The 25,329-nt window shown below is 36.1% G+C and overlaps 1 protein-coding gene across 15 annotated transcripts in view; it reads right to left on the reverse strand.

The window, feature by feature from the left end:
• Positions 1-25,329, reverse strand: part of PTPN4 (protein tyrosine phosphatase non-receptor type 4) — a 206,984-nt gene that overhangs the window by 152,479 nt on the left and 29,176 nt on the right. For all 15 annotated transcript variants that reach the window (XM_045804102.2, XM_045804104.2, XM_045804108.2 and 12 more), the window contains one exon: positions 12,351-12,505. In XM_045804102.2, coding sequence (XP_045660058.1) covers positions 12,351-12,488 — 138 coding nt within the window. In that variant the 5' untranslated portion in view covers positions 12,489-12,505. The remainder of the gene's footprint in view (positions 1-12,350; positions 12,506-25,329) is intronic.

Raw genomic sequence — 25,329 nt, forward strand, 5'->3', positions numbered from 1 at the left:
CCCGAACGTGCAACTGACGTCAGAAGTAAGGGCAGTTGGGTGGACACTGTGCCCCTTAACTTTGCACTTTGGCTGACTCTGGGTAACTAAAAAGGAAGGTTGGGAAAAGAAGATAAACATTTCTAAAGTGCCTTAACAGAATCCAATAAGGCTGCTTTTTATATTCATTCATTTAATCCTGATAACCTTAATAGATGATATTACTTCCACCTTATATATAAGGAAATTATATATATAAAGGTCAAGTAAGTGGGACAGAGAGTGCCACAGAGCAAGTATTTGATAGGTTCAGGATACAAATCTAGCCTTTTGAATTCCAAGGCTCATGCACTTCTCATTATACTATGCTACCTCCCTACATCACAAGTTCCTTCATCAATTATTCATGGTGCTAATCTTAATTTTGACATCATCATATGTTTAAATAATCTGTGTGGGGTAGTCTAATAGCAACAATCCAGGATCAGATCTATGTAGTTCTTTGTAGAACCAGCACAGTTCAAGTTACTCTTTTTCTTTTTTAAAAGATTTATTTATTTGAGAGAGATCGAGCACATCTGCTTCCCCAAACAGACATGGGGAAGGAGAGAAAGAGATAATCTCAAGCAGACTCCACATTGAGTGCAGAGGCCGACACAAAGCTCGATCTCATAACCCTGAAGTCATGACCTGAGCCAAAACCAAGAGTCAGACGCTTAACGGACTGACCACCCAGGTGCCCCTGAAGTTATTCCTGATGAGGGAAAATTAAAGTCAGTTCATAGTAATTCAAAGTTAAGTGATGTAAAAAAATATGCAGTGAATCCAACATTGTAAATTAACGTACTACAAAAGTGCCTATATACTTGCAGATTTAACATGGGAAAAAATTAAATAACTGCAAAAGAAACAGTGAAAAGCACTATAAGCACTGAAGTTTATTATAAACAAATCAAAGGAAGCATCAAAAGTAAGTGTCTGCACATTCAGAAAAGGTATTACTGATTCATCACATATTACAGCTATTGTTTTTCTTTGTGGAAACTAAACAAGTTACATTAAAAATTATGTGTAGAATTCAGAAGGTGAATGAAAAAAGTCATAAAACCAGTTACAAGAAAAATATTTAACAGGAAGACATATTACTATACTAAATTCACAAGCAGGAGGAGAAAAGAGTTTCAGGATAAGTAAAGATCTCTGAAAGTGAGCAATTTGCTATACTGTACATGCAATGCATGCATATATGCAAGTCCAGGGTTGTTTTATTTTGGAAGCATAATTAAGTTTTACTTTAGAAAAGAATGTTAAATAAGGACAAAGACTCAAATAAGACTAAATGGATGCTACATTTAATACATAACCAAATTTCTAATATATAGATACTAAACTATCTCATTTTCAATTAGGAGTAACATTCAAAATGGGTACACAGATGAGAAGCAAGTTCTTTTCTACAGTATTGTGATCAGCAAAGTCTACCCACCAACAACAACCCACACCACCCGCCCTGGGCAGAACAATCATACTGGGCACCAAGGATTCCTCCAGGGGATTCTTGGTTCCACAGGAGACTTAGAACAAAGAATTACCCGGGGGAATGGGATAGGCAGTGGTGCACCAGAGAGGGAGTCACGGAGCTTACTTACACGGCAACAACTACATCTCTATGGTCACCAACATCATCCCAATGAGTATTGTGCAAGTTTTAGCATAGAAACAGAGCTATGACATATATCCTTTCTCAAAGAACAGGACTCAAGTAACTGAGAAGGCATGCTATTCAACTTCAGGAAAGAAACACAGAGCAAAATGGAGACCACATGCTAACCACCTAGTTTCATCAAATTATTCATGCTAACCTGTGGCCTAGACAAACAGCCTTTACATTCAGTACAATACAAAAAAACAGTATGATGGCAAAAACATTTAAATGATTATTCCCTCAAAGAATATGAGATAAGGTTAAAAAAAAAAAAATAGTGTGTAACCAGGTCTGTACTCCATATATACTGTTAGTATGGTAGTTAAGAGATGAACAGTGTGGGCTAAAATATTTAAGAACTGTTTTGAAGATGCTGGATACGTAAATGACAAACACAAGACAGTTAAATAATTAAGAACTGATCAGCCGAACAAAGTTTCTCTGATAATAGGTGAGCCCAGACCAAGTAGGATTAAGGTGCATCACAAATGTGGCAGATGACTTGAGTTGAAATCTTCTAAAATAACAAACCCAATGGCCCACATGCCTAAGGCTTCATCTTTGGAAAGCAAGTGCCATTTTATCCCCATCACCAAATCAATATATCCCAGACTAACTTGATTTTTGAGGGTGCATACATTCAGCATTATTATTATACCTGAGATCTGAGTTTTTCTATTTCACTCAACTGAATATTGGACAAAGAACACAGCCAGCAACACGTTAAATATTTCCAATCAAAATCCACTATTATATAATGAGATATATTTTCACATTTTAAAGCAATCAGGATTTTCAGTTCTTGTCATGATGGAGTAGCTAATGTTGGGATACCGTCCTGCTATAAACATCTATAAAAGCTGGACCAGATATAGAAAAAACAAAACAAAAACAAACAAAAAAGCCTAGTTGCAGGCCTTAGACAATAACTGACACAGCACTATGATCCTTGGTAGAAGAGAATCAGATAAATTAAATCCCATATTCACACTGGCTTTCTCCGTAAGGGCATTTTCTAAATCATAGTGTAGAGAAATAGAACCCAAGCAGTGTGGCAATCCTGCTGGAAGAGATTAATGTTTGGGACTGCTAAGGTAGCTGGACCGGGGGGGGGGGGGGGTGTTATTAGAGAGGAAAGAGCCAAAGAGGAAAGTTACAAGAATCTATATAAAAATTCCCCTCTGGGGGGGTGCCTGGGTGGTGCAAGTCAGTTAAGTGCCAGACTCTTGGTTTCAGCTTAAGACGTGATCTCAGGGTTGTGAGATGGAGACCCATGTTGGGCTTTGTGCTGAGCATGGAGTCTGCTTAGTTTCTCTCTTCCTCTCTCTCTCAGATAAATAAAAAAATCTTTAAAAAAAAAGAAATCCCCTCTGGTTCTCATCTGCCTCCTAGGCTGTGCATGCACTGAGTTAGACTCCTAGAAGTCTAGAATAGAATAGCTATTGGGAGGCTATAAGCTAAACAAAGATTTCAAAGCTTGCACAGTTCTGAATAAATGAAGTGCAGACTAGTCAGAAGACAGAGACCTTGATGAATACCACAGGTGTTTACAAGAGACCCTGGATAATCCAAGCCCTAAGAATAAAAACAAAGTCAAAACAGACGTACCTTAACAAAGCCTAAAACTAAACTTCATAGACTCAAAGTGACCCACTGGCAATTTAACTGCCTGCCAGAATAAAATGCAATTTTACTTAGAGGAAGGTAACAATTCAGAGCTTCTACAATAAGGGTCAGTAAATCTTTACAGTAAAGAGTCAGAAAGTAAATATTTTTTAGGTTTTGAGGGTCACGGTCTCCACTGCACATTCTCTTAAAACAACAACAAAACCTTTAAAAAAGTAAAAACCATTCTTAGCTCATGGGCCATACAACAGCCACAAGGCTGGATTTGGCCCATGGGCCAGTCTGCTGTCCACTACTCCACATTACACTCACAATATCCATCACACAATGCAAAATTAATAGATATGTGAAGGAGGAAAAGTGTTTGATAATAAAGAAACCCAACAGTCAACAAAAACAGACTTAGGGGTGATCTACATATTGGTCTTATGTAGAGCTTTAAAATAACTATGACAACATATTAAAGACAACAAAGTCAGAATACAGAAAATAGATTAAAATAGGATATATTTCACCAGAGAATTAGAATCTATGAAAATGATCACACAGATATTCTAGAACTGCAAAATATGTGAAATAGAGGAACTCTTTGAATAGGTTTAATAGCAGAATAAGTACAGGGGAAAAAAAACCCACAGAATTTGCACGTGCAAAGACAGATTAATAGCTATTCAAAGGATGGAAAAAATTATAAGCAAAAGAGAACATATGTTAGATGTGGGATGTAGTCAAACAATATATATACATACATATATATAACTGGAGCACAAAAGGAAGAAGAGAAAATGGGTCAGAAGCAATATCTGAAACAGTGAAAGATGAGAACTTTTCAAATATCATTAAGACATCAACCTACAGATTCAAGAATGTCAGTAAGTACCAAGCAGGATAAACACACACATACAAAACCATATATACCTATATTACAGACAGGTGACTAAAAATCAAAGAAAGAGAAAAATCTTAAAAACAAAGGAGGAAAGGACTTCTCTCTTGTTCTTCAGGAGAACACAGTAAAAGTGAAAGATGACTTCTCAAGAGAAATATGAAAGCCAATGAAGTGGCAGCTTTAAACTACCGAAAGAAAAACCTATCAACACAGAATTCTATACTCTGCAAAAATATCCCCCAGAACATGAGGAGTAATGAAAGACAAAAAGTTGAAAGAATCTGTCATAAAGAGACCTTATTTAAAAAATAATAAAAGTAGTTCTTTAGGATGAAGAAGATGATTCTAGATGGACGCATGGACATATAAGAAATGAATAACTGCAGAGAATATAGATATAAAGGCAAATATAACAGACTACTGATTGTTTAAAGCAATAATAACAACGTCTTACAAGGTTTATAACATATGAGGGGGATGTTAAAATACATAATAATAGCAAATAATAGCAATAAAGCAGGAGGCAGGTAAATGGATTTAAAACCTTCTAAGGTTTTTGTATTGGGGGGGGGGACATGCTAAAAGTATTAAAGGCAGACTTTGAAAAGTAAAGACACATTTTGTAATTTCTAAGGTAATCACTAAATGTCCGATATTAAAAGATTAACCCAAAAAAGCTAGCAGACGAAATATAATGCAGTAGGAAATACTTAGAGGGGCACAAGAGAATCTTTTTTTTTTTTGGTCAGGGAAGTATTCAATGACTTAATCCTGTGGTAGTTCCACAGAAGTATACACGTGCAAACATTCCCTGAGTTTTATACTGAAGATCTAAGCACTGTACAATATATATCATGCGTACTATAACAACAAAAAAAAATCTATATATAACTTCCAGGGCATAGGGAGACTGATCCACAGTACCTTTCTAAAAAGAATCCAACATATCTCCCCAAAACTTAATGGTTTACAGCTACTTTCACAATTATTTTTTCCCATAATATATACTGGGCACTCAATAATTACTATCATTAAATGGGGATATGAACAACCCACAATTTTATTTACAACTGCCAAGATAAAAAATACCTAATTCTCAAAACTACAAACTTAATTGTTTTCTTCTTTACTTTTTAAGAATAAACTGGCATTTTTACAATTTCTGTGTATACGTATTTTCAATCAATATTGCTAGGAAACACACTAGGTGTTGGAAACAGTACACAGACCCAGTACATAAATGAAAATATATATAAAGCAATTAGCATATTGCTATTTTATGGAATTTTAATTATAATATTCTTCTAAGAAAACATCTGGAACTACCGAATAGATTAAGTCTATTAAATCATAAGCAATAGAAGAAAGAAGAATCAACCATTCTAAATATATGAGTCAGACACATCATTACTTCACAAATACTCTCATTTTATTGAGCACTCTATGCAAGGCAAATATTATTCTCTCTTAACAAATGAAGAATCTAAAACACAAAAAGGTAGAGCAATGTGTATAATCACAAAGCTAGTAAGTCTTCAAACTAAAGACTTAGAAATTCATCACTGGATAACTGTCCAGGAAATCTCTCAGAAGTAAATGTCATTATCAGTAACAAACTTACACATGAGAAATGTGACACAAGACCTAAGAACTATATATACACCTCATAAAACATTACAGGATTAAAGAAAAAAAACCAAGAAATAAGATAACCTTAACTGTGCATAATTATAAACCTGATTAATAAAGAGTCTTCTAGTGCTTAATATAATATAGTTTAGGGGAAAAAATTTTAAAGAAAAGCTTTAAAGATCTATGACATACTACAATATCTGAATTTTCAAACACTATGGTAATTGGCAAATTATCACATATTTTTGCACTAAAGAGGACCAGCTGCATTTTAACATGTGATTTTACTAAAAAGTCTTGGTAAATAGTAAATTCTCCTTCAGGGGAGATATTGTTGAAAACCAATCTGAGAGATGTCAAGGTTAAACGAGGCAGACTGGACACAAACGTTTGCTTAAGGCACACTAAAGTAACAGCAAAGACAGTAATCAAAGTGAGTCTATACAAGTGACAGTCCCCTCCATGACCATCTCTCACGCCCCCTTCCAATTACCCATCACTGTAAGAACCAGAAATTTAAAGAAAATGACCCAGGAAGACTCTGGACTCAAAGACAGTTGTTGATTCATCTTTACTGAGCTGAAAACAGCGACATCTACATAAGTGCAAGTCTACATACTCAAGAGTTGAGAGCTCTCCAGTTCCTTTCTCTCACTCAGTTCTAAGAAGACCCAGCAAGGCTCCACAATCTCCACGCAGATGATAGGAGGATTTCTCTTCAGGGAAAAGAAATACTGAACTAACCAAATATTATTACATAACTATTTTGTTTACTGAAAAGATAACAGAAAGGAAGTATCTATGCATGGAGCGGGGAAAAGAAGTGTTAGAGATCTAAAGTCGCATCCTTCAAAGTAAATACAGAATATGAAAACAAAAAAGGCAGGAAAAAAACCAGAAATAATATAAGCATGTTTCTTACAACCATAATAATAAATATGAGAGAGAAACTAAATGTGTTGAATGTGGTTTTTTTCTAAGGCAGGAATCTGCTAGTTTTTGTTATAACATTTTAAAAACCATTTGGTTTTTTAAATTATATACATGAGGGGCGCCTGGGTGGCTCAGTCGGTTGAGTGCTCAACCCTTGGTTTTGCCTGAGGTCATGATCTCACGGGTCATGGCATCAAGCCCCGCATTGGGCTCTGTGCTCAGCAGGGAATCAGCTTGAAAGATTCTCTTCCTCTGCCCCTTCCCTCACTCACTCACTCACTCACTCTTTCTCCCTCCAAAATAAATTTTTAAAAAATCTTGGGGTGCCTGGGTGGTTAGTTGGTTAAGCCTCCAACACTTGGTTTCAGTTGGAGTCATGATCTCAGTGTCGGTCATGAGATCAAGCCCCGTGTCAGGTTCAGCATGGAGTCTGCTTGAGATTCTCTCTCCCTCTCCCTCTCCCTCTCCCTCTGTCCCTCCTTGCTTGTGCTCTCTCTCTCTAAAATAAATAAATCTTTAAAAAAATCTTAAATTGTATACATGAATAAATCAATATATGTAAAACAAAACACTTCTGATGGAATTTGGGTGACATATAAATGATAGTATTTTTAAAGGAACTAAAATATCAAATTTAAGTAGGGCTGGAAAATGACACTTAATAAAATAATAGTTAAAATGTTGACAAGAGGTGCTAACAGACTCTCTCTCTCTCACACACACACACACACACACACTCTCTCTCTCTCACACACACACACACACACACACACACACACACTCTCTCTCTCTCTCTCTCTCTCTCTCTCTCTCTCTCTCTCTCCTGGCTCTGCAATTACCTTGGTAAGTAACCTAATGACTCTAAACTTATTTTCTCACATACACAATTTGTAAAGTCAATGGAACAATAACCAGGGGGAAAAAATATCCCTAAAATTCTATCTTCTTTTACAGATATATGACTATAGATTACAAATAAGTAAGGGTGCCTGGATGGCTCAGTCGGTTGGATGTCTGACTCTTGATTTCAGCTCAGGTCATGATTCAGGGTCATGAGATCCTGTGCTGGGCATGGAGCCTGCTTAAGATTCTCTCTCAGGGCACCTGTGTGGCTCAGTCTGTTGGGCGTCAGACTCTTGGTTTGGGCTCAGGTCCTGATCTTGGGGTCGTAAGATCAGTCCTGTGTTGGGCTCCACCTGGGCATGAAGCCTGCTTGGGATTCTCTCTCCCACCCTCTGCCCCTACCCCCTCACTCATGCTCTCTCTAAGACAAAACAAAAACAAATACGTACGTTTAGCTAAATTCACCATTCTTATATTCTTTAGTTTCCCATCTCAATCCACATCCACCTGCTAACCCTACCTTTGTAACTTGGTTTATACTACTAAATTGGTTAACATATTATTTAACAGACAAAAAAAAAAAAGCATAAGGTTCAGCCAACTAAATATTTATCAACTGAAATTATCACATAACTAAAGTATGTATTAATTGAATTTCACCTTATTTCAAGAGAAAACAAAATCTCTGATTTATGGTATCTTTGGTTAACAACTGAGGTACTGGTATCATTAAAAAATTATCAGTTATTCTTAAGTACATAAAGATAGATAACAAAGAAAATACTTTAGAGAACAGCTTTGGTACTTTTAAGATAATTTTATTTCCAAAAAGTAAACTGAGGGAGGAGCCCCTGGCAAGCTCAACTGGTAGAGCACGTGTGACTCTTGATCTCAGGGTCGTGAGTTCAAGCCCCATGTTAGGCATGGAGTCTACTTACCATAAAAATTTTTTTAAATAAAATAAAAAAGTAAACTGAGGGAAAATTCAAGGTGGACAAAAATAAAAGCCAAAAAAAAAAAAAAAAAAGAAAGAAAGAAAGAAAGAAATTCCTGAACGGGTAAGTTTTGTTCCCTGTGTTTGAACAGTGCTATCTATGAAGCACCTTAGAACTGTACACTGAATAATGTGTGCTGAATAAATTTTCCTCCCACTGATCCTGAGTGTGACCTTGTGGTACCACTGACAAACAGAATATGGTGGAAGTGGTATTATGTGATTTCCAAAGCCAGATCACAAAAGGCAATATGGCTACAGCCTGGCTCCCACTCTATGGATGCTCACCTTTGGAATACAGCCACCGTGCTGTGAAGAAGCCCAGGGCACACAGATACATCACATACGTGTTTAAGCCTCAGCTAAGGTCTTAGGTAATAGTCATATGAGTGAATAAACCTTCAGATGATTCTAACTGCCAGCCTTTGAGTCTTCTAGCTGAGGTCCCATACATCGAAGAAAGTACTATATATTTTAAAGTATTTATTGGAAACATGTTTTTAGTGATTGACAAGGGCACGAGACAGAAAATACATTCTATAGGCTGGCTACAGTAAAAATAAATGGTTGTGCCAAAACCACAGTGAAAATGGAACTTCAAACTAAAGCAATGCTAACAGGCTTATCTCAATCCTGTGTCTACAACGAAGAAAAAAAAGAACTAAAGAGGTTATATCAACTTCTTCATTAAATCATTTTCTCCCAGGAAAATATATAGAAAAGGTTTTGATCAGATGAATACCTAATGGGAAAAAACAGACTCTAGCAACAATGAACATTTCATTTGTGGTATAGAAATCTTTCAGGGAAGGGAATAATTCCAACAGCTAAGATGTTACAAATCACTGCTTGGCAGACTCTAGCAACAATGAACATTTCATTTGTGGTATAGAAATCTTTCAGGGAAGGGAATAATTCCAACAGCTAAGATGTTACAAATCACTGCTTGGTAATCTCCAGAGGAAACTGAGCAGTTCTCCTTCCCAGTGAATACAGAGATGCTGGTGAAACTAGCAGCTGCCCACAGTGGGTATTTCTGAGACCTAATGGTAGTTAGTGGACACAAAGAACAAATACCAGAGGTTCGAACTCCCCTCTTAATGCACAGACTAGATTATTAATGCTGTACAGATTATAAATGGCATAACTAGAGAGCCATTCAAACAGATTAAAATATGCAGCATCTGCACAAAAGTACAAAGCAACTCAGACATTCTGAATGACTTGGGTTCAAATACCCAGAGGAATAAATATACCACATATCCAACAATCAATTTCTCATATTGTTCCTCGTAAGTTTGTTGATGACCTGAAGTAATGGTAGAGAAAGTTTCTAGTACCACATAATATTTATCATTCTAGTAGTAATGCACTCAATTATATTAGAACTGATACTTAAATACATAATATATAATAAAAACCCATAAATATATTAAATATATATCTCTCTAAAGGAGCAATTAGTACACTATTTACTATATTGAAAAATACAACATTCCACTATTAACTAAAGTGTCCAACAGAAAATATTTTGCTGGATGGGAAACACAGCAAATCCATCTGCAATATTTTGAAACAAATACAAAACTAAGTTAAAATAAAAAGTAAATATTAACTAATATTACGAGTTATTATTTAAAGCCCCCCAAAAGAATTGTAATGAGTCAATAACAGAAAAAGGGGCTTATTTTCTTGTATCGATTCCTAAGACATGAGTTTCCATTAACTAAAAATTTTTATGAAGAATTCCCTTCATGAATATTATCCCTTGTTGGCAACCTATACTATCTACTAACAGATCACAGAATACAAAAAAAAATTAAAGCTTAACATTTTGGAAAAGCATATTAGTTGGGTATGTTAGATAATACCCTTAAAGGTACTACTCTACAGTCCCTTTTCCAATGTGAACTGGCCCGGAGTTTTGGTAAAAAAAGATAAATTAGCAATCACGTTATATAGTAATACAGAAAACTTGAAGCTTAAGAAACTGTTAAAGAAAGACGATTAATATTTTATTTTCCCCAACTTTATGGACATATAATTTATAAATGACTTTGTGTAAGTGTAAGGTGTACGACCAGATGATCTGATACACATACAACTGTGAAACAATTACCATGATAAAGTTAGTACATTCGTCACCTCACACATTACCTTTCTTGCGTGTTCTGAAAACATTTAAGATTTACTCCCTTAGCGACTTTCAAGAGTATAGTACAGTACTACTGACTACAGTCACCATATTAGATCCCCAGAATTTACTCATAAATGGAAGTTTGTACCGTTTGACCAATTTCTCCATTTCCCCCACATCCCAACCCTTAGAAAGTATCATTTTACTTTGTTTCTATGAGGTCAGATTTTATTCTATGAGTAAAATCAGACAGTATTTATTTTTCTCTGACTTATTTCACTTAGCATAAGCCTATATCCGTCCAGACTGTCATAAATGGCAGGACTTCAGCAGATTAGTATTTTATATCACTACCCAGGTAACACAGCAGGAATCAGATGGAAGGTGCTATCTTGGAGATATAGAAATGAGAAATGAGGAATCCAGTTTGAATATGGACTATATACCAGCTACTATCATTTTCATAATGTTTGATTTTTGAGGGTGATAGTGGTTCTGTGGTAATATATGAGGTTCCTAAGCTGCTGAAGTACTTACCAGTGAAGTGTACCACTAACTTTCAGAAGGTTCAGAGGAAACACACAGAAAAAGGAAAATAAAGCAAATGTGCAAAATGTTAACAACGGATCAGTCTAGCTAAAAGGTATGTCGGTATTTGGTTTTGTTTTGTTTTTTTTTTTAAGATTTTATTTATTTATTTGAGAGAAAGCACACATGGGGAGAGCGGCAGAGGGAGAAAGAAAGGGAGAAAGACTCCCCTGCTGAGCAGAGAGCCTGGAATGGGGCTCGATCTGAGAACTCTGGGATCATGACCTGAGCTAAAGGCAGACACTTACCCAACTGAGCCACCTACGTGCCACTGTGGGTATTCATTATACTATTCTTCCAACTCTTTTGCAGGTTTGAAATTTTTTAAATAAAAAAAAAAAAGGAACACACCCTTGTATATAGCAAGACAGACACAAGAATGTTCATAGTAATGTTACTGACCAGAGCCCAAAGTAGAAAAAAACCCAAATATACACCAATAGTAAACTGGACAAGTAAATGGTGACAAAAAAATGAATAAGTAAATTGTGGTGTATTCATGCACTAGAGTACTATACAGCAATGAAAATGAACCAAAAAATGTTAGCATACCACATGGGTGAAACTCGCAATAATGTTAAGCAAATAAAGATAGATACAAATAGGATGAACAAATATTTGTTGAGTAAGTATTTCAGACAAGACTCAGATAAGATCAGGACTGTCCTTTATCTTTGTTTAGCAAGTTTTATTCACAGACAATACAAGAAAGATTACAAACAAGATGTATGAATTATTTAGAACAAATTCCTTTCAAGCACCTCAAGCACGTTTATAAAAACCACCCACATACTATTAATCTACTCCACTACTCATACTGCACTATTCGTTTGTCAACTTCTTGAAAGACCCACTTTAAATCAGAACTTATACTAGAAGCTTACAAACCCATACTAAAGACTTTCTTCATTGAATAAGGCTTTTCAAACTGTACTACAATTAAACAGTTTTAGTTTTAAAATATAATCGAAACTCAGATTTATAACCAGAAATTATTAAAAGAAAAAAGATATAAAATACTTACATTAACTTTGAAAGCTTGTACAGTGTTATCCAGAAGAAGAATGTTGCAAACCACCTCCGTATGCTGTCTGTCTCGGGCCAACTCTGATGCTCGTACATTGTAGGTTCTGCCAGCAGGCAATCGGAAACGTGAGGTCATTACTGTCCACACTCGGTCTAAGTTGAAAAAAAAAAATTCACTAAACAAAAGAATAGCTGAAAATACGAAGTAGTTTAAAACACCAAGGTTATTATATAATTTTCAACTAACACTTAAGTAAAAAGCAGTTATAACTTTTGAAACACCAATAAAAATTATAGGTATAAAAAAAAAGATACTGTATATAATTCATCATTTAAACTAAAATTCAAACTGCCCGGAAGAGCTTTATTTTGAACTGTTCCATTGAGAAAACAATACACAAATTGTTCCGGAAGTCATAATCCAATTCAAAATATATAAATTTGGGAGTAGCCAAAAAAGGGGCAGGAGAATATGTTACCTTAGGACGTTGGACATTTACTCACTGATGCAAACATTTAAAAACACTGTAGAATAGCAACAGGAGGGAAGACTGTTTCCCTCTAAAGGACCCTTACCTTTACTAAACTTAAGATTTGGGGGAAACATGGGAGTTTGTTCAATTTTTTTAAATACAAGAATACCCTTCATTTTAACTGTCCTCAAATTTAAACTAATTCTAATAGGATTATTCTTATTATTCTCAAGAAAACAAAAACAAAATAGAAAACATAAGGCTACAGATCTTTGCTTCTCAATTTTTAACCTAAGAGGGGAAAAAATGACATTGCCTGTAAAAGAACAGATAACACATTGGTATCAGCAATACTTGATGTTAAAAGGCAATGAAGAGGGGGGATGGGGGGGAAGGCAATGCATATGAGCTTTCAAGTTCTGAAAATTATATGAAACACAGAATTACATACCAAAAAAATGAGCATTCATGTGGGAGAATAAAGCTAAAGATATTTTCAGACATTCAAGGATTCAAAGTTTAAAATCCACAAAACTTCCCTCTTAAAGACAATTAGAGAAAGGAAATAAACACAAGTATGCGGAATTTTTAAATATGGGTAAGTAACAAGTAGTAAGAAATCTGAATAATAAGTAAGCAAAAAATAATTTAAAAAACACCAATTCAAATCAGTGGTATTCAATAACCGCAGCTGACATCACAGACTGTTCATGTCAAAAGGATTAAAGCTAAAAGTAAGTGTTACACGATATGAGAATTGTATAAGGAAAACAGCTTTACGGAAGCCTGGGTGGCTCAGTCAGTTAAGCATCTGCCTTTGGCTCAGGTCATGATCCCAGGGTCCCAGGATCGAGTCCCACATTGGGCTCCTTGCTCAGTGGGGAGCCTGCTTCTCCCTCTGCCTGCTGTTCCCCCTGCTTGTGCTCTCTCTCCCTCTTTCTGACATAATAAATAAATAAAATATTTTTTAAAAAAAGAAAACAGCTTTAGCAGTTGACTAAAGGGCTAGCCAAGTAAGATTCACCAATTGAAAGACAGAGATTGGTGGTTTCTGGTTCCACATGTTAAGAGCTTGCAAGTCTCCACCCCACTTTAACAAGTAAAAAGTAGAACAGACTGGAAAATCACCAAGGCTGCTTGGATTCACGAGAGAGAGAAGACACAGGGCAAACTGCTGCCCCCCAAGACCAAAGAGACAGGCAAATACAAAGGGTCTCAAGTAGAGACTCATAAGCAGAAACCACCAGGGGAGCCAGTACACGAGTAGGAAAATCTGAACTATAACTGGCAAATTGCAGGAGGCCCAATGTGGACAATTCTGAAAGTTAAAACTCCAGGGGGCCCAATCATAGGAGGACTCCCACAATATTGTGAGATTTACTTCCAGGAATCCAACTAGATTCCCATAGTAAGCATGGAGAAAAGTAGCCTTAAGCTTTCTGCCAGGGGTGAACACAGATGCACATACACACACATACACCAAGACTTTATTAAATACACCAGAGCACTCTGTTCTTCTTAACAACACCTGCCCTTGGGAGAAATTAGTAAACTAAAACCTAAATGACCTGAGGCAAAGAAAAAACTCAACTGCAGCTGACTCTAACCTTCCAGTGGGAGAATGGAAATAACGAACTCGAGTCCACTTTAAGCCATCCTGTCCCATCTAAAAGGGGAAAAAAACCCTGAGAAACCCTGTGACATTCATAGTCCAGAGGCATAGGCTCACTAAAATATTAAGACTTAACCAGAGGATTACAGAATGCTTTTCCTCCCTATACTACTAAAGGCCTACTTACATCAGTTCCTCTTACCATGACATCATGCCTAACTATCAAAAATTTACAGGGGTGCCTGGCTGGCTGTCAGTAGAGCATGTAACTCTTGATCTCGGTGTTGTAAGTTCGAGCTCCACGTTGGGTGTAGAGGTTACTTAAAAATAAAATCTTAAAAAATTTCAAAGGCATACTAAAAGGCAAAAAAAACACAATTTGAAAGGACAAAGCAAGCATCAGAAACAGACATGAAAGGGATGTTGGAATTATCACAGAGAATTTAAAACAACTATGATTAATATATTAAAGATTCTAATGGATATTGTAGATACCATGCAGGAACAGATGGGCAATGTGAGCACAGAAATGGAAATCTTAAGAAAAGAACCAAAAAGAAATGTTACAGGTAAACACATGTTACATGTATGAAGAATGCTTTCTGATAGACATGTATTGGGCACAACAGAGGAAACAATCTCTGAGCTAGAGGATATATCAATAGAATCCTCAAAAATCGAAAAGCAAAAGGAAAAAAGATTGAAAAAAAAAACAAAAAAACCAGAACACCTAAACTGTGGGACAAAAAAAGGTGTGACATAGATATATGAAGAGAGGGGAAGAAAAGAAAACATATTTGAAACAATAATGACGGAGAGTTTCCCCAAATTAATGTCAAACATCAAACCACATATTCAAAAAGCTCTGAGAACACCAAGAAGGAAAAATGTCGAAAAACCTACCTATACCTAAGCATATCATTTAAAAACTACAAATCAAAGATTTAAAAATCCTGAAAGAAGTCAGAGGAAAAAAACAGCTTACTTATTGAGGAGCAAATATAAGAATACATCTAACTACATAAGCATGCAAACAAGAAAGTAGAGTGAAATATTTAAAATGTTGAGGGAAAAAAACCCTACAGACCTAGAATTCTATATCCTGCAAAATCGTCTTTCAAAAGAGAAAGAGAAATAAACAGTTTCTCAGACAAAAAACAGGGAGAAGGATTTGTTGCCAGTGGACCAGCCTTACAAGATATTTTAAAAGAAGTTCTTTAGAGGGAAGTAAAATAATAGAGGTCAAAACTCAGATCTACATAAAGAAAAGTATCAAAGGAATAGACGTGATGTGATGAGCATTGGGTGTTATACGTAACTACTGAATCATTGAACACTACATCAAAAACTAATGATGTACTGTATGTTGGCTAAATGAACTTAGTAAAAAATTTTAAAAAGGAATAAGTGAATGTTATTTTAAAACTTTTAATTTTCTTATTCTTAACTAATCAAACAGATAACAGTACAATACCCTCTACTTGAGTGTGGCAAAGACTTAAGAAATTTGATGAGATTTTTCCTTTCACAATTAGGTGAAGGGTAAGGATTTTGCAGATGTGATTAAAGTTCCAAGTCAACTGAGTAAATCAAAAGAAAGGGTACCCTTGGTGGGCCTGACTTAGGTGGAAGCCCTTAAAAAATTGGGAACTTCCTGAAGTAAAAGAAATTCTACTGCTGGCTTAAAAGACATGGTCTGCCCCGTTGTGAGATGATGACCTGTGAAAGGGGCCTCTAGGAGCTGACAGCCAGCAAGAAACTAGAGACCTCAGCCCTCTATTTGACTGTATTCATAATCAATCACATGAGCTTGGAAAAGAACCCAGGCTCCCAAAGTTTGGTCAACATCTAGATTGCAACTATGTGAAATACAACCAAGTTGCACCCATCCTCCTGACCCACAGAAACTGGGGGAAAATAAATGTGTTGTTTTAAACTGCCAAATTTGAGGTAATTCATTACACATCAATAGAAAACTAATACACGTTTCACGATGGTCCTACTCAATCAACAAACAGTCACCAGAGATAGAAAATATGAAACAATAAGGCACCAGGGTTAAGCATCTGACTCTTGATCTCAGCTCAGGTCTTGATCACAGGGTCCTGAGTTCAAGCCCTGCACTGAGCTCCACACTGGATGTGGAGCTTACTTAAAAAAACAAAAAAACAAAGAGAACCTTCAAACAGAACTATTATAAAGACTATAAACTTTAAGCATTAAAAATATAAATGGATTTCCTCTAATACAAAGACTTATTGTAAAGCTAAAAAGAAAAAATAAAATATGAAGCAACACACACAATCATCTCTTTGTGCGTGTTCCAGTCTTGTCTGTAATGGATATACATATTTCTCTTCTCCCCGGTCCTGCTCTCCCTTCACCTGGGGTGAGTGGTCCAGACAAAGAAAGTGGGCAAAGACTAAGAAATTCCTAAGTAACAGCAGAATCAGCAAATTAGTTTTAACAGTAGGGGGAGCTACCAAAAAAAGAACACTGGTTGATGTTACAAAGGTATCCCAATGTCAAAGGATGGTACAGGAATGACAAGATCAAAAGATACCAATGTATTCTGCCAAAACCAGTCTTCCCCATTTACTGGCACATTTACTTTTGACATTTGCACTTGAACCTAGATTAATGGTTTCAATGAAATTTTTCTTTTTTTTTTTGTCTCAATGAAATGTCTATGTAACTCACCCAGATACTTTCATATGAGATTCTTTCATAGTCTTGAAAAGTATCTCCCTTTAAGATACATACCACTTGACAAATGGCAAAATTATGCCAGTGACAACCTATCTGCCCATAAGAGATAAGAAATAAGATAACAATAAGGCAAATAAGTCTAGTCAGAATTTCCATTACATCTTGAAAACACGCTCCTGAAAGGTTATACATGACATCCGGCTGGCAGGTAAGTGTCTGCTTTTCTCAGAAGAGACACCTTTTCCTAGAGCACTTCCAACTTTTTCTATTCACTTATAAGAGCAAAATGTTCTTTTAAAGACACGAAGAGAACATAACTGTTTAAAGTCCCAGTTGAGAAAAATATCAAATGTTTCTAGGGGGCTCTTCTGATCATCCTCCATGCTACACACAAACTTTCAAAAACTCAAAGAAAGACTATCCATTTTTAAAAACTCTTTACTTTTCTCCTTGGTGGCAACTCACCATAGTCTAGTTTATGTTATCTCACACAACTCTCAAATTGCGGGGAATGCTAATATGCTTTATTTTTTTTAAGTTTATTTATTTATGTAAGTCATCTTTACAGCCAACATGGGACTCGAACTCACAATTCCACGATTAAGAGTTGCATGCTCTTCTGACTGAGCCAGCCAGGTGCCCTTTATGCTTTAAATATTATAACTTTATTGTGAATATTATTTACAAAGTCATGTGCAAACAGCACTTTTCAATATTCTTTTTTTTTTTTAAAGATTTTATTTATTTATTCGACAGAGACAGAGACAGCCAGCGAGAGAGGAAACACAAGCAGGGGGAGTGGGAGAGGAAGAAGCAGGCTCATAGCGGAGGAGCCTGATGTGGGGCTCGATCCCGGATCGCCAGGATCACACCCTGAGCCAAAGGCAGACACTTAACCGCTGTGCCACCCAGGTGCCCCGCACTTTTCAATATTCTGAAAACCAATTATTAACATTAAGCAAATACTGTACTGGGTATTACTTCCATTTTTGGCAAAAACAAACAAACAGAACACTCAGTAGCCTTTCTGCAGATATGCAGTTTTTTAGAAAACTAAGTCACATGTTTTTAGAGGCTACCCAAATCTACTCTCGGACAACATACTTAGATAAACATATCCTGAAAGTAACCCATCTATTGGTTCCATGTTTAAACAAGTGAAGTGGATTATAAGTAAGGTTAAAAGCCATTGTTCTTTACAGACCAGAGAAACCTAAACTTGGCTACCCTAAGTAGGAAATAATCAAACGAAAGTACTCATAATAAGACCGTAGAAAATCATAATTAACATATGTAAATGTTTTATAATAGAACAAAATGTACCTACCCTCTATCCTCAAAATCTCAAGTTCCTTATATTTATGTTCATGAATAAAAATGTTTTTCAGATTTACATGTTTTTTATTTTTAAAGATATTTTATTTATTTTAGAGAGAGAGAGAGAGATAGAGAGGGCACACAACTGGGGGGAGGGACAGAGAGAGAGGGAGAGAATCTCAAGCAGACTCTCCCTCCCTCCCCCCCCAAGCACACAGCCCAACTTGGGGCTCAATCTCACAACCCTGAGAACATGATCTGAGTGGAAATAAAGAGTCAGATGCTTAACAGACTGAGCCACCCAGGCGCCCCCAGACTTACATATTTTTTAAATTATACAATAAGGGGCGCCTGGGTGGTGCAGTCGTTAAGCATCTGCCTTCCGCTCAGGAGTGATCCCGGCATTCTGAGATCAAGCCCCACATCAGGCTCCTCTGCTAGGAGCCTGCTTCTTCCTCTCCCACTCCCCCTGCTTGTGTTCCCTCTCTCGCTGGCTGTCTCTGTCAAATAAATAAATAAAATCTTAAAATAAATAAATTATACAATAAAGCTTTACATACAAACTCAAGTAGCTATTAATACCAAAATGTTCTTCTCAACCTCAAGTCACTAACAATAATGGGCAGAAAGTATTTAAGATAATGTTAACTAGGGGCGCCTGGGTGGCACAGCGGTTAAAGCGTCTGCCTTCGGCTCAGGGCGTGATCTCAGTGTTCTGGGATCGAGCCCCACATCAGGCTCCTCCGCTATGAGCCTGCTTCTTCCTCTCCCACTCCCCCTGCTTGTGTTCCCTCTCTCACTGGCTGTCTCTATCTCTGTCAAATAAATAAATAAAATCTTAAAAAAAAAAAAAAAGATAATGTTAACTAACTTTAAAAGAATAAATTTGCTTTGCTAAGACCAACTACAGAGATGCACTATCTATTCTAAATATTCAACACTCTTAAATGTGGATTGTCACAAGATGTTGGCCTCCCATAACTTACCATAAAACCTTACTAGTTAACACCCTGCTAATTAAGAGCCTTAAATAACTTTGACTATTTAATGTTACGCTCTAACCTTTGAGAAAAAATTCATTAATAGTGATCTTTAAATTTTTTAAAATATTTGACGAGAACAGACACTTCTTCAAAGAAGACATATATAGAGGGTCAACAGACGCATGAAAAGATGCTCATCATCACTTTCCATAAGAGAAATGCAAATCAAAACTACAGTAAGGTATCAGCACACATCTGTCAGAGTGGCTAAAATCAACAACACAAGAAACAACAGGTATTGGTGAGAATGTGGAGAAAAAGGAACACTCATATACTGTTGGTGGGAATGCAAACTGCTATAGCCACTGTGGAAAAGAGTACAGAGTTTCCTCAAAAAGTTAAAAATAGAACTGGCCTACAGTCCAGCAATCACACTACCGGGTATTTACCCAAAGAATAGAAAAACACTAATTCAAAGGGATACATGCACCCCCATGTTTATAGGAGCTTTACACTAGCCAAATTATGAAAGTAGCTCAGGTGTCCATAGACTGACGAATGGAAGAAGAGGTAACACACACACACACACACACACAGAGGAATATTATTCAGCTATTAAAAACAATGAAATCTTGCCATTTGCAACAACATGGATGAAGCTACAGAGTATAATGCTAAGCAAAATAAGTCAGAGAAAAGACAAATACTGTATGATTTCACTCATATGTAGGATTTAAAAAAAACAACAAAGGAGCGAAGGGAAAAAAAGAGAAAGACAAACCAAGAAACAGACTCTTAATTATAGAGAACAAACTGATGATTATCAGAGGGGAGTAAGATGAGGAGATGGGGGAAATAGGTGGTAGGGATTAAAGAGTGTACTTGTTGTGATGAGCACTAGGTGAAGTATGGAATTGTTAAATCACTATACTGTACACCTGCAACTAATATGCACTGTATGTTAACTAACTGGAATTAAAATTAAAACTTAATAAAAAAATATTTCTGGAAGGAAAAAAAAAACTTAAAAGAATAAACTGAGTTTTATATTCACATACCTGAAAAATATCCTTCCCATTAAAAAACATTAGGAATAATTTTTTTAAATAAACAGTATTTTATTTTTTTAAGGTAATCTCTCTGCCCAATGTGGGGCTCAAACTCCCAACCCTGAGATCAAGATTTGCAGGCTCTACCAACTGCGTGTGCCACCCAGGCACTCCAGAAATAATTTCTAAGTACATTACCAGTAGATTCAGTCATACGTTCACATTCAGTCATTCAGCAAATATTCGTTAAATTGTGCCAGGCACTGATATAGGCCCTTGGCATACATCAATGAGGGAAAAAAATCACAAATCCTTATTCTTATGGAACTTGCATTCTAGAATAAAATATTTTATTTTTGTAGCCCTCCTGCAAGCATCCTTCATAAGAAGCCATAAATGCCAAGTAGGCGGAGACTGGTTCTAACATAATTAACATTATATCTCCCTCCAAAACCTTCAACCCCATACCTTATAGGATGCTGGGCACTGAATAAGTATTCCTTAAAGTGACCAAATGAAAAGTATAAGAAATTAAATATATATTCTGGGGTATTCTGATCTTGTATATCTTAGAATCTTAGGTCTGAAATACTTAACTCAGAATCTCAGCATTGTTCCCGCTACTCAGTTTCTTTAGTACTGAGTTACTTTCTTGGGAGACTTATACTTAAACACTTCAGACCTAAGGCATAAATGAACTATCTAATCAGGTCTTGAGACTTCTCCATAAAATGGTATTTTCAGTTACAAGATTTAGTTACCAAAAGACTAAAATATATTCACACTTCTTGCCACATTTACTTTCATTTCATAAAGCAATAATTCTGTTTGATTCTGGAGAATTTTATTACTTGAAAATTCTAACTTTGTGAAAAAAAATATATGCTGAACCTTCCATGATGTTTTAGAAAAAGAAGTTCAAATAAAATTCTCCATTACAGCTTTCTTTTTTCATCTGAAAAGTGTTTCAGTAAAATTAATATACATATATATATAACTGCTTTCAGTGGAAATGAGCCCATCTCTTTTAAAAAAAGATTATGAACTGTGATCTACAAAAATGTTCAGTCCTTTATACTCAATGTACTAATACAAATTTAAACATTCTGAAAGACCTAAAATTATGATAAATCTTTTTATGTCTACACACATTAAAAATCTGTACACATTAAGTCAAAAGAGCTGAATATATATGGTGATATTCAAACTATAAAAGTTACGGACACATATAATTAAGAGACAGAAAAAGCACTTGGGCATATTCACATAATGAGTAGTGAATTAAAACTGTGGGATAAAATATTTTCTATTTAAAATTCTATTAATGTTAATACAATGTTTTCTGTTCAGCAAAAGTAACCACATTCTTTCTGACTTTTAACTTCAAAGGACAAAATGGCAAACAGTTTATTTTTCAATCATCATAAATATAGATTAAAGGGTTTAGGCTGTCACAAAAAGAAACAAATGACATGGCTCAGCAGTAGCCAGAAAGTAACAAGAAAGATGAAATGGGTGGTAGAGAATCAAAGCAAAGGACAAACAAATCTTCCTTGACCTGATAAAGGACATCTGTGGAAAACACAGTTAACATCATACTTAACGCTGAAAAATGGAATGCTTTATGGCTAAAATTACAAACAAAACAAGGATATCGGAGCGCCTGGGTGGCTCAGTCAGTTAAGCGGCTACCTTTAGCTCAGTTCGTGATCTCAGGGTCCTGGGATCGAGCCCCACATTGGGCTACCTACTCTGCAGGCAGTCTACTTCTCTCTCCCTCTGCCCCTCCCTCCTACTTCCTCTCCCCACCCCCACTCTTTCTCAAATAAATAAATAAAATATTTAAAAAATTTAAGAACAGAAACAAGGAGGGGTGCCTGAGAGGCTAGTCATTTAGCGTCTGCCTTCAGCTCAGGTCATGATCCCAGGGTCTGGGATCAAGCCCCGAGTTGGGCTCCCGGCTCAACAGGGAGTCTGCTTCTCCCTCTACCCTTCCCCACTGCTTGTGATCTCTCTCTCTCTCACTCTCTCTCAAATAAATAAATAAAATCTTTATTAAAAAAAGAAAACAGAAACAAGGATATCTATCAGCTCTCATCACTGCTATTCAGACTTGTACTGGAAGTGTGAGCCAGAACAATTAGACAAAAAAAAACAAAAAAATGAATACAAGTCATTGAGATTAGAAGGGAAGAAGGAAAACTATCAATATTTGCAGATGACATAACCTTCTACGTAGAGAATCTGAAGAAATCTACAAAAAAAGCTGCTAGAATAAGAGAGTTTAGCAAAGCAAAATGTAACATCAATATGTAAAAATTAATTGTATTTCCACAAACTAGCAACAACCAAAAATTATAATTTAAAAACAATATAATTTACAACAGCACTGAAACTGAAAACTTCAAAACACTGCTTAGAGAAATTAAAGAAGAAAATATGTGAAGAGATATGCAGTCTTCACAGGTTAGATGATCTGTAGATTCAAGGCAATCTCAATAAAAACCACAGCAGGCTTGCTTGTAGAAACTGACAAACCAATTCTAAAACTTATATGAAAATGAGAGACTTGAATAGAAAATGAAAAGATCGGAAATGAAAATAGTTGAGGGGCACCTGGGTGGCTCAGTTGGTTAAGTGTCCAACTCTTGGTTTTGGCTCAGGTCATGATATCAGGGTCATGAGATCAAGCCCAGCATCAGGCTCCACACTCAGTGAGGAGACTGCTTGAAATTCTCTCTCTCGCTCTCCTTCTGCCCCTCCCCCCACTAGCACACACGCACACTCTCTAAGGTAAATAAATAAATCTTTAAAAAAAAAGTTGAAGACAACTTTGAAAAAGAAACACAAAATGGGAGACTAAATCTACTGATTTTAAGATTCATTATAAGCTACAGAAACCAAGACATTATATTGGCATCAAGATAGAGGAATGAAACAAAATAGAGGCCAGAATAAGACCCACACATATATGGGCAACTAAATTTTGACAAAGATATACAGGCACACATCATTTTATCGTGCTTGGCAGATACCGAATTTTTACAAATTGAAGGTTTGTGGCAATCCTGCATCCAGCAAGTTTATGGTACCACTCTTCTAACAGCGTTTGCTCACTTCATGTCTTTGTGTCACGTTTTGGTTAGTTCTTTCAATATTTCACATTTTTCTTTATTATTATATTTGTTGTAATGATCTGTGATCAGTAACTACAACTCACAGAAAGCTCAGTAATTACAACTCCCAGCATTTTTTAGCAATGAAGTATATTTTAATTATGTATTTTTTTAAAATATTTTATTTATTTTATGAGAGAGAGAGGGGCAGAGAGAGAGAGGGAGAAGTAAATTCCCTGCTGAAGAGGGAGCATGATGTAGGACTCAATCCCAGGAGTCTGGGATCATGACCTGAGCCAAAGGCAGACACTTAACCACCTAAGCCACGCAGGCACCCCAAGATATGTATTTTTTTTTTAGAAATAATGCTACTGCACACTTAACAGAACACAGCACAGTGTAACCATAATTTTAATATGCACTAGGAAAGCAAAAAATTTATCTGATTTGCTTTATTACACTATTTGCTTAATTGTGGTGGTCTGGAATGCAACCCACAATATCTCTGAGGTATGCCTGCAAAAATTCAGTAGAGAGGGTGCCTGGGTGGCTCAGTCGGTTGAGCGACTGCCTTCGGCTCAGGTCACGATCTTGGAGACCCAGGATCAAGTCCCACGTCGGGCTCCCTGCTCGGCGGGGAGTCTGCTTCTCCCTCTGACTCTCCCCCCTCTCCTGCCTTCCCTCGCTCTCTCAAATAAATAAAATCTTAAAAAAAAAAAATTCAGTAGAGAAAGGCTAGTCATGTCAAAAGATGGCTGAAAATAGGCAAAAAAAAAAAAAAATGCACTTCCATCCATACCTTGTACTGTATGCAAAAATTAACTCAAAATGGATCAAAGATCTCTGCAGAACCTAACACAATAAAATTTCTTGAAGAAAACACAGAAGAAATCCCTGGTGACTTAGATTGGGCAAATATTTCTTAGAAAAACCACCATAAGCATGACTCTTAAAAGAATAAATTGATATTTTCTAATTCATCAAAACTAAAACATATGCTTTTCAAAAGACACTGTTAAGAGAATGAAAAGACCGGCCAGAGAGTGGGAGCATATATCAGATTAAGGAGCTGTATCCAGAATATATAAAGAATTCTCAGAACTCAGTATTAAGAAAACAAAGCAACCTAATTTAAAGACAAACAAAAGATTTAAAGAGATACTTCATCAAAGAAGATACGCAGATTGCAAACAGCCACACAAAAAGATGCTCAACATCATTAAACATTAGGCATGTGCAAATTAAAACCAGAACACAATTTCACTACACACTCATCAGGACAGATACAAAACAACAGAACACCACCAACTGTTGCCAAAGACAAGGAAAAAATGGATCTCTCATTCATTGCTGGTGGGAATATAAAGTGTTACAACAACACAGGAAAACAGTTTGGCACTTTCTTACAAATTTGAACCTACTCCAACTCTATGAGCTATCCAGGTAACAAATGCAAATGTCCATATAAAGACTTGTATTTGTTATAGCTAACCACTGGAAACAACATAAATGTCTATTAATAGGTAAAGATATATTCACATGTGGTCCATGTTTATCCACCTGTGGCATACTAATAAAGTGGAATACTAGTACATAATAAAATAGAAGTACTGATATATACAACAGTATGGACAAGTCTCAAAATGATTATGCTCAAAGAAGCTAGATCAAAAAGAGTACATACGATATAAAATTCTAAAAAACATAAAGTAATCTGT

The sequence above is a fragment of the Ursus americanus genome, chromosome 1, assembly GCF_024610735.1.
Source record: "Ursus americanus isolate L20-20 chromosome 1, mUrsAme1.1.p, whole genome shotgun sequence".
Taxonomy (NCBI): domain Eukaryota; kingdom Metazoa; phylum Chordata; class Mammalia; order Carnivora; family Ursidae; genus Ursus; species Ursus americanus.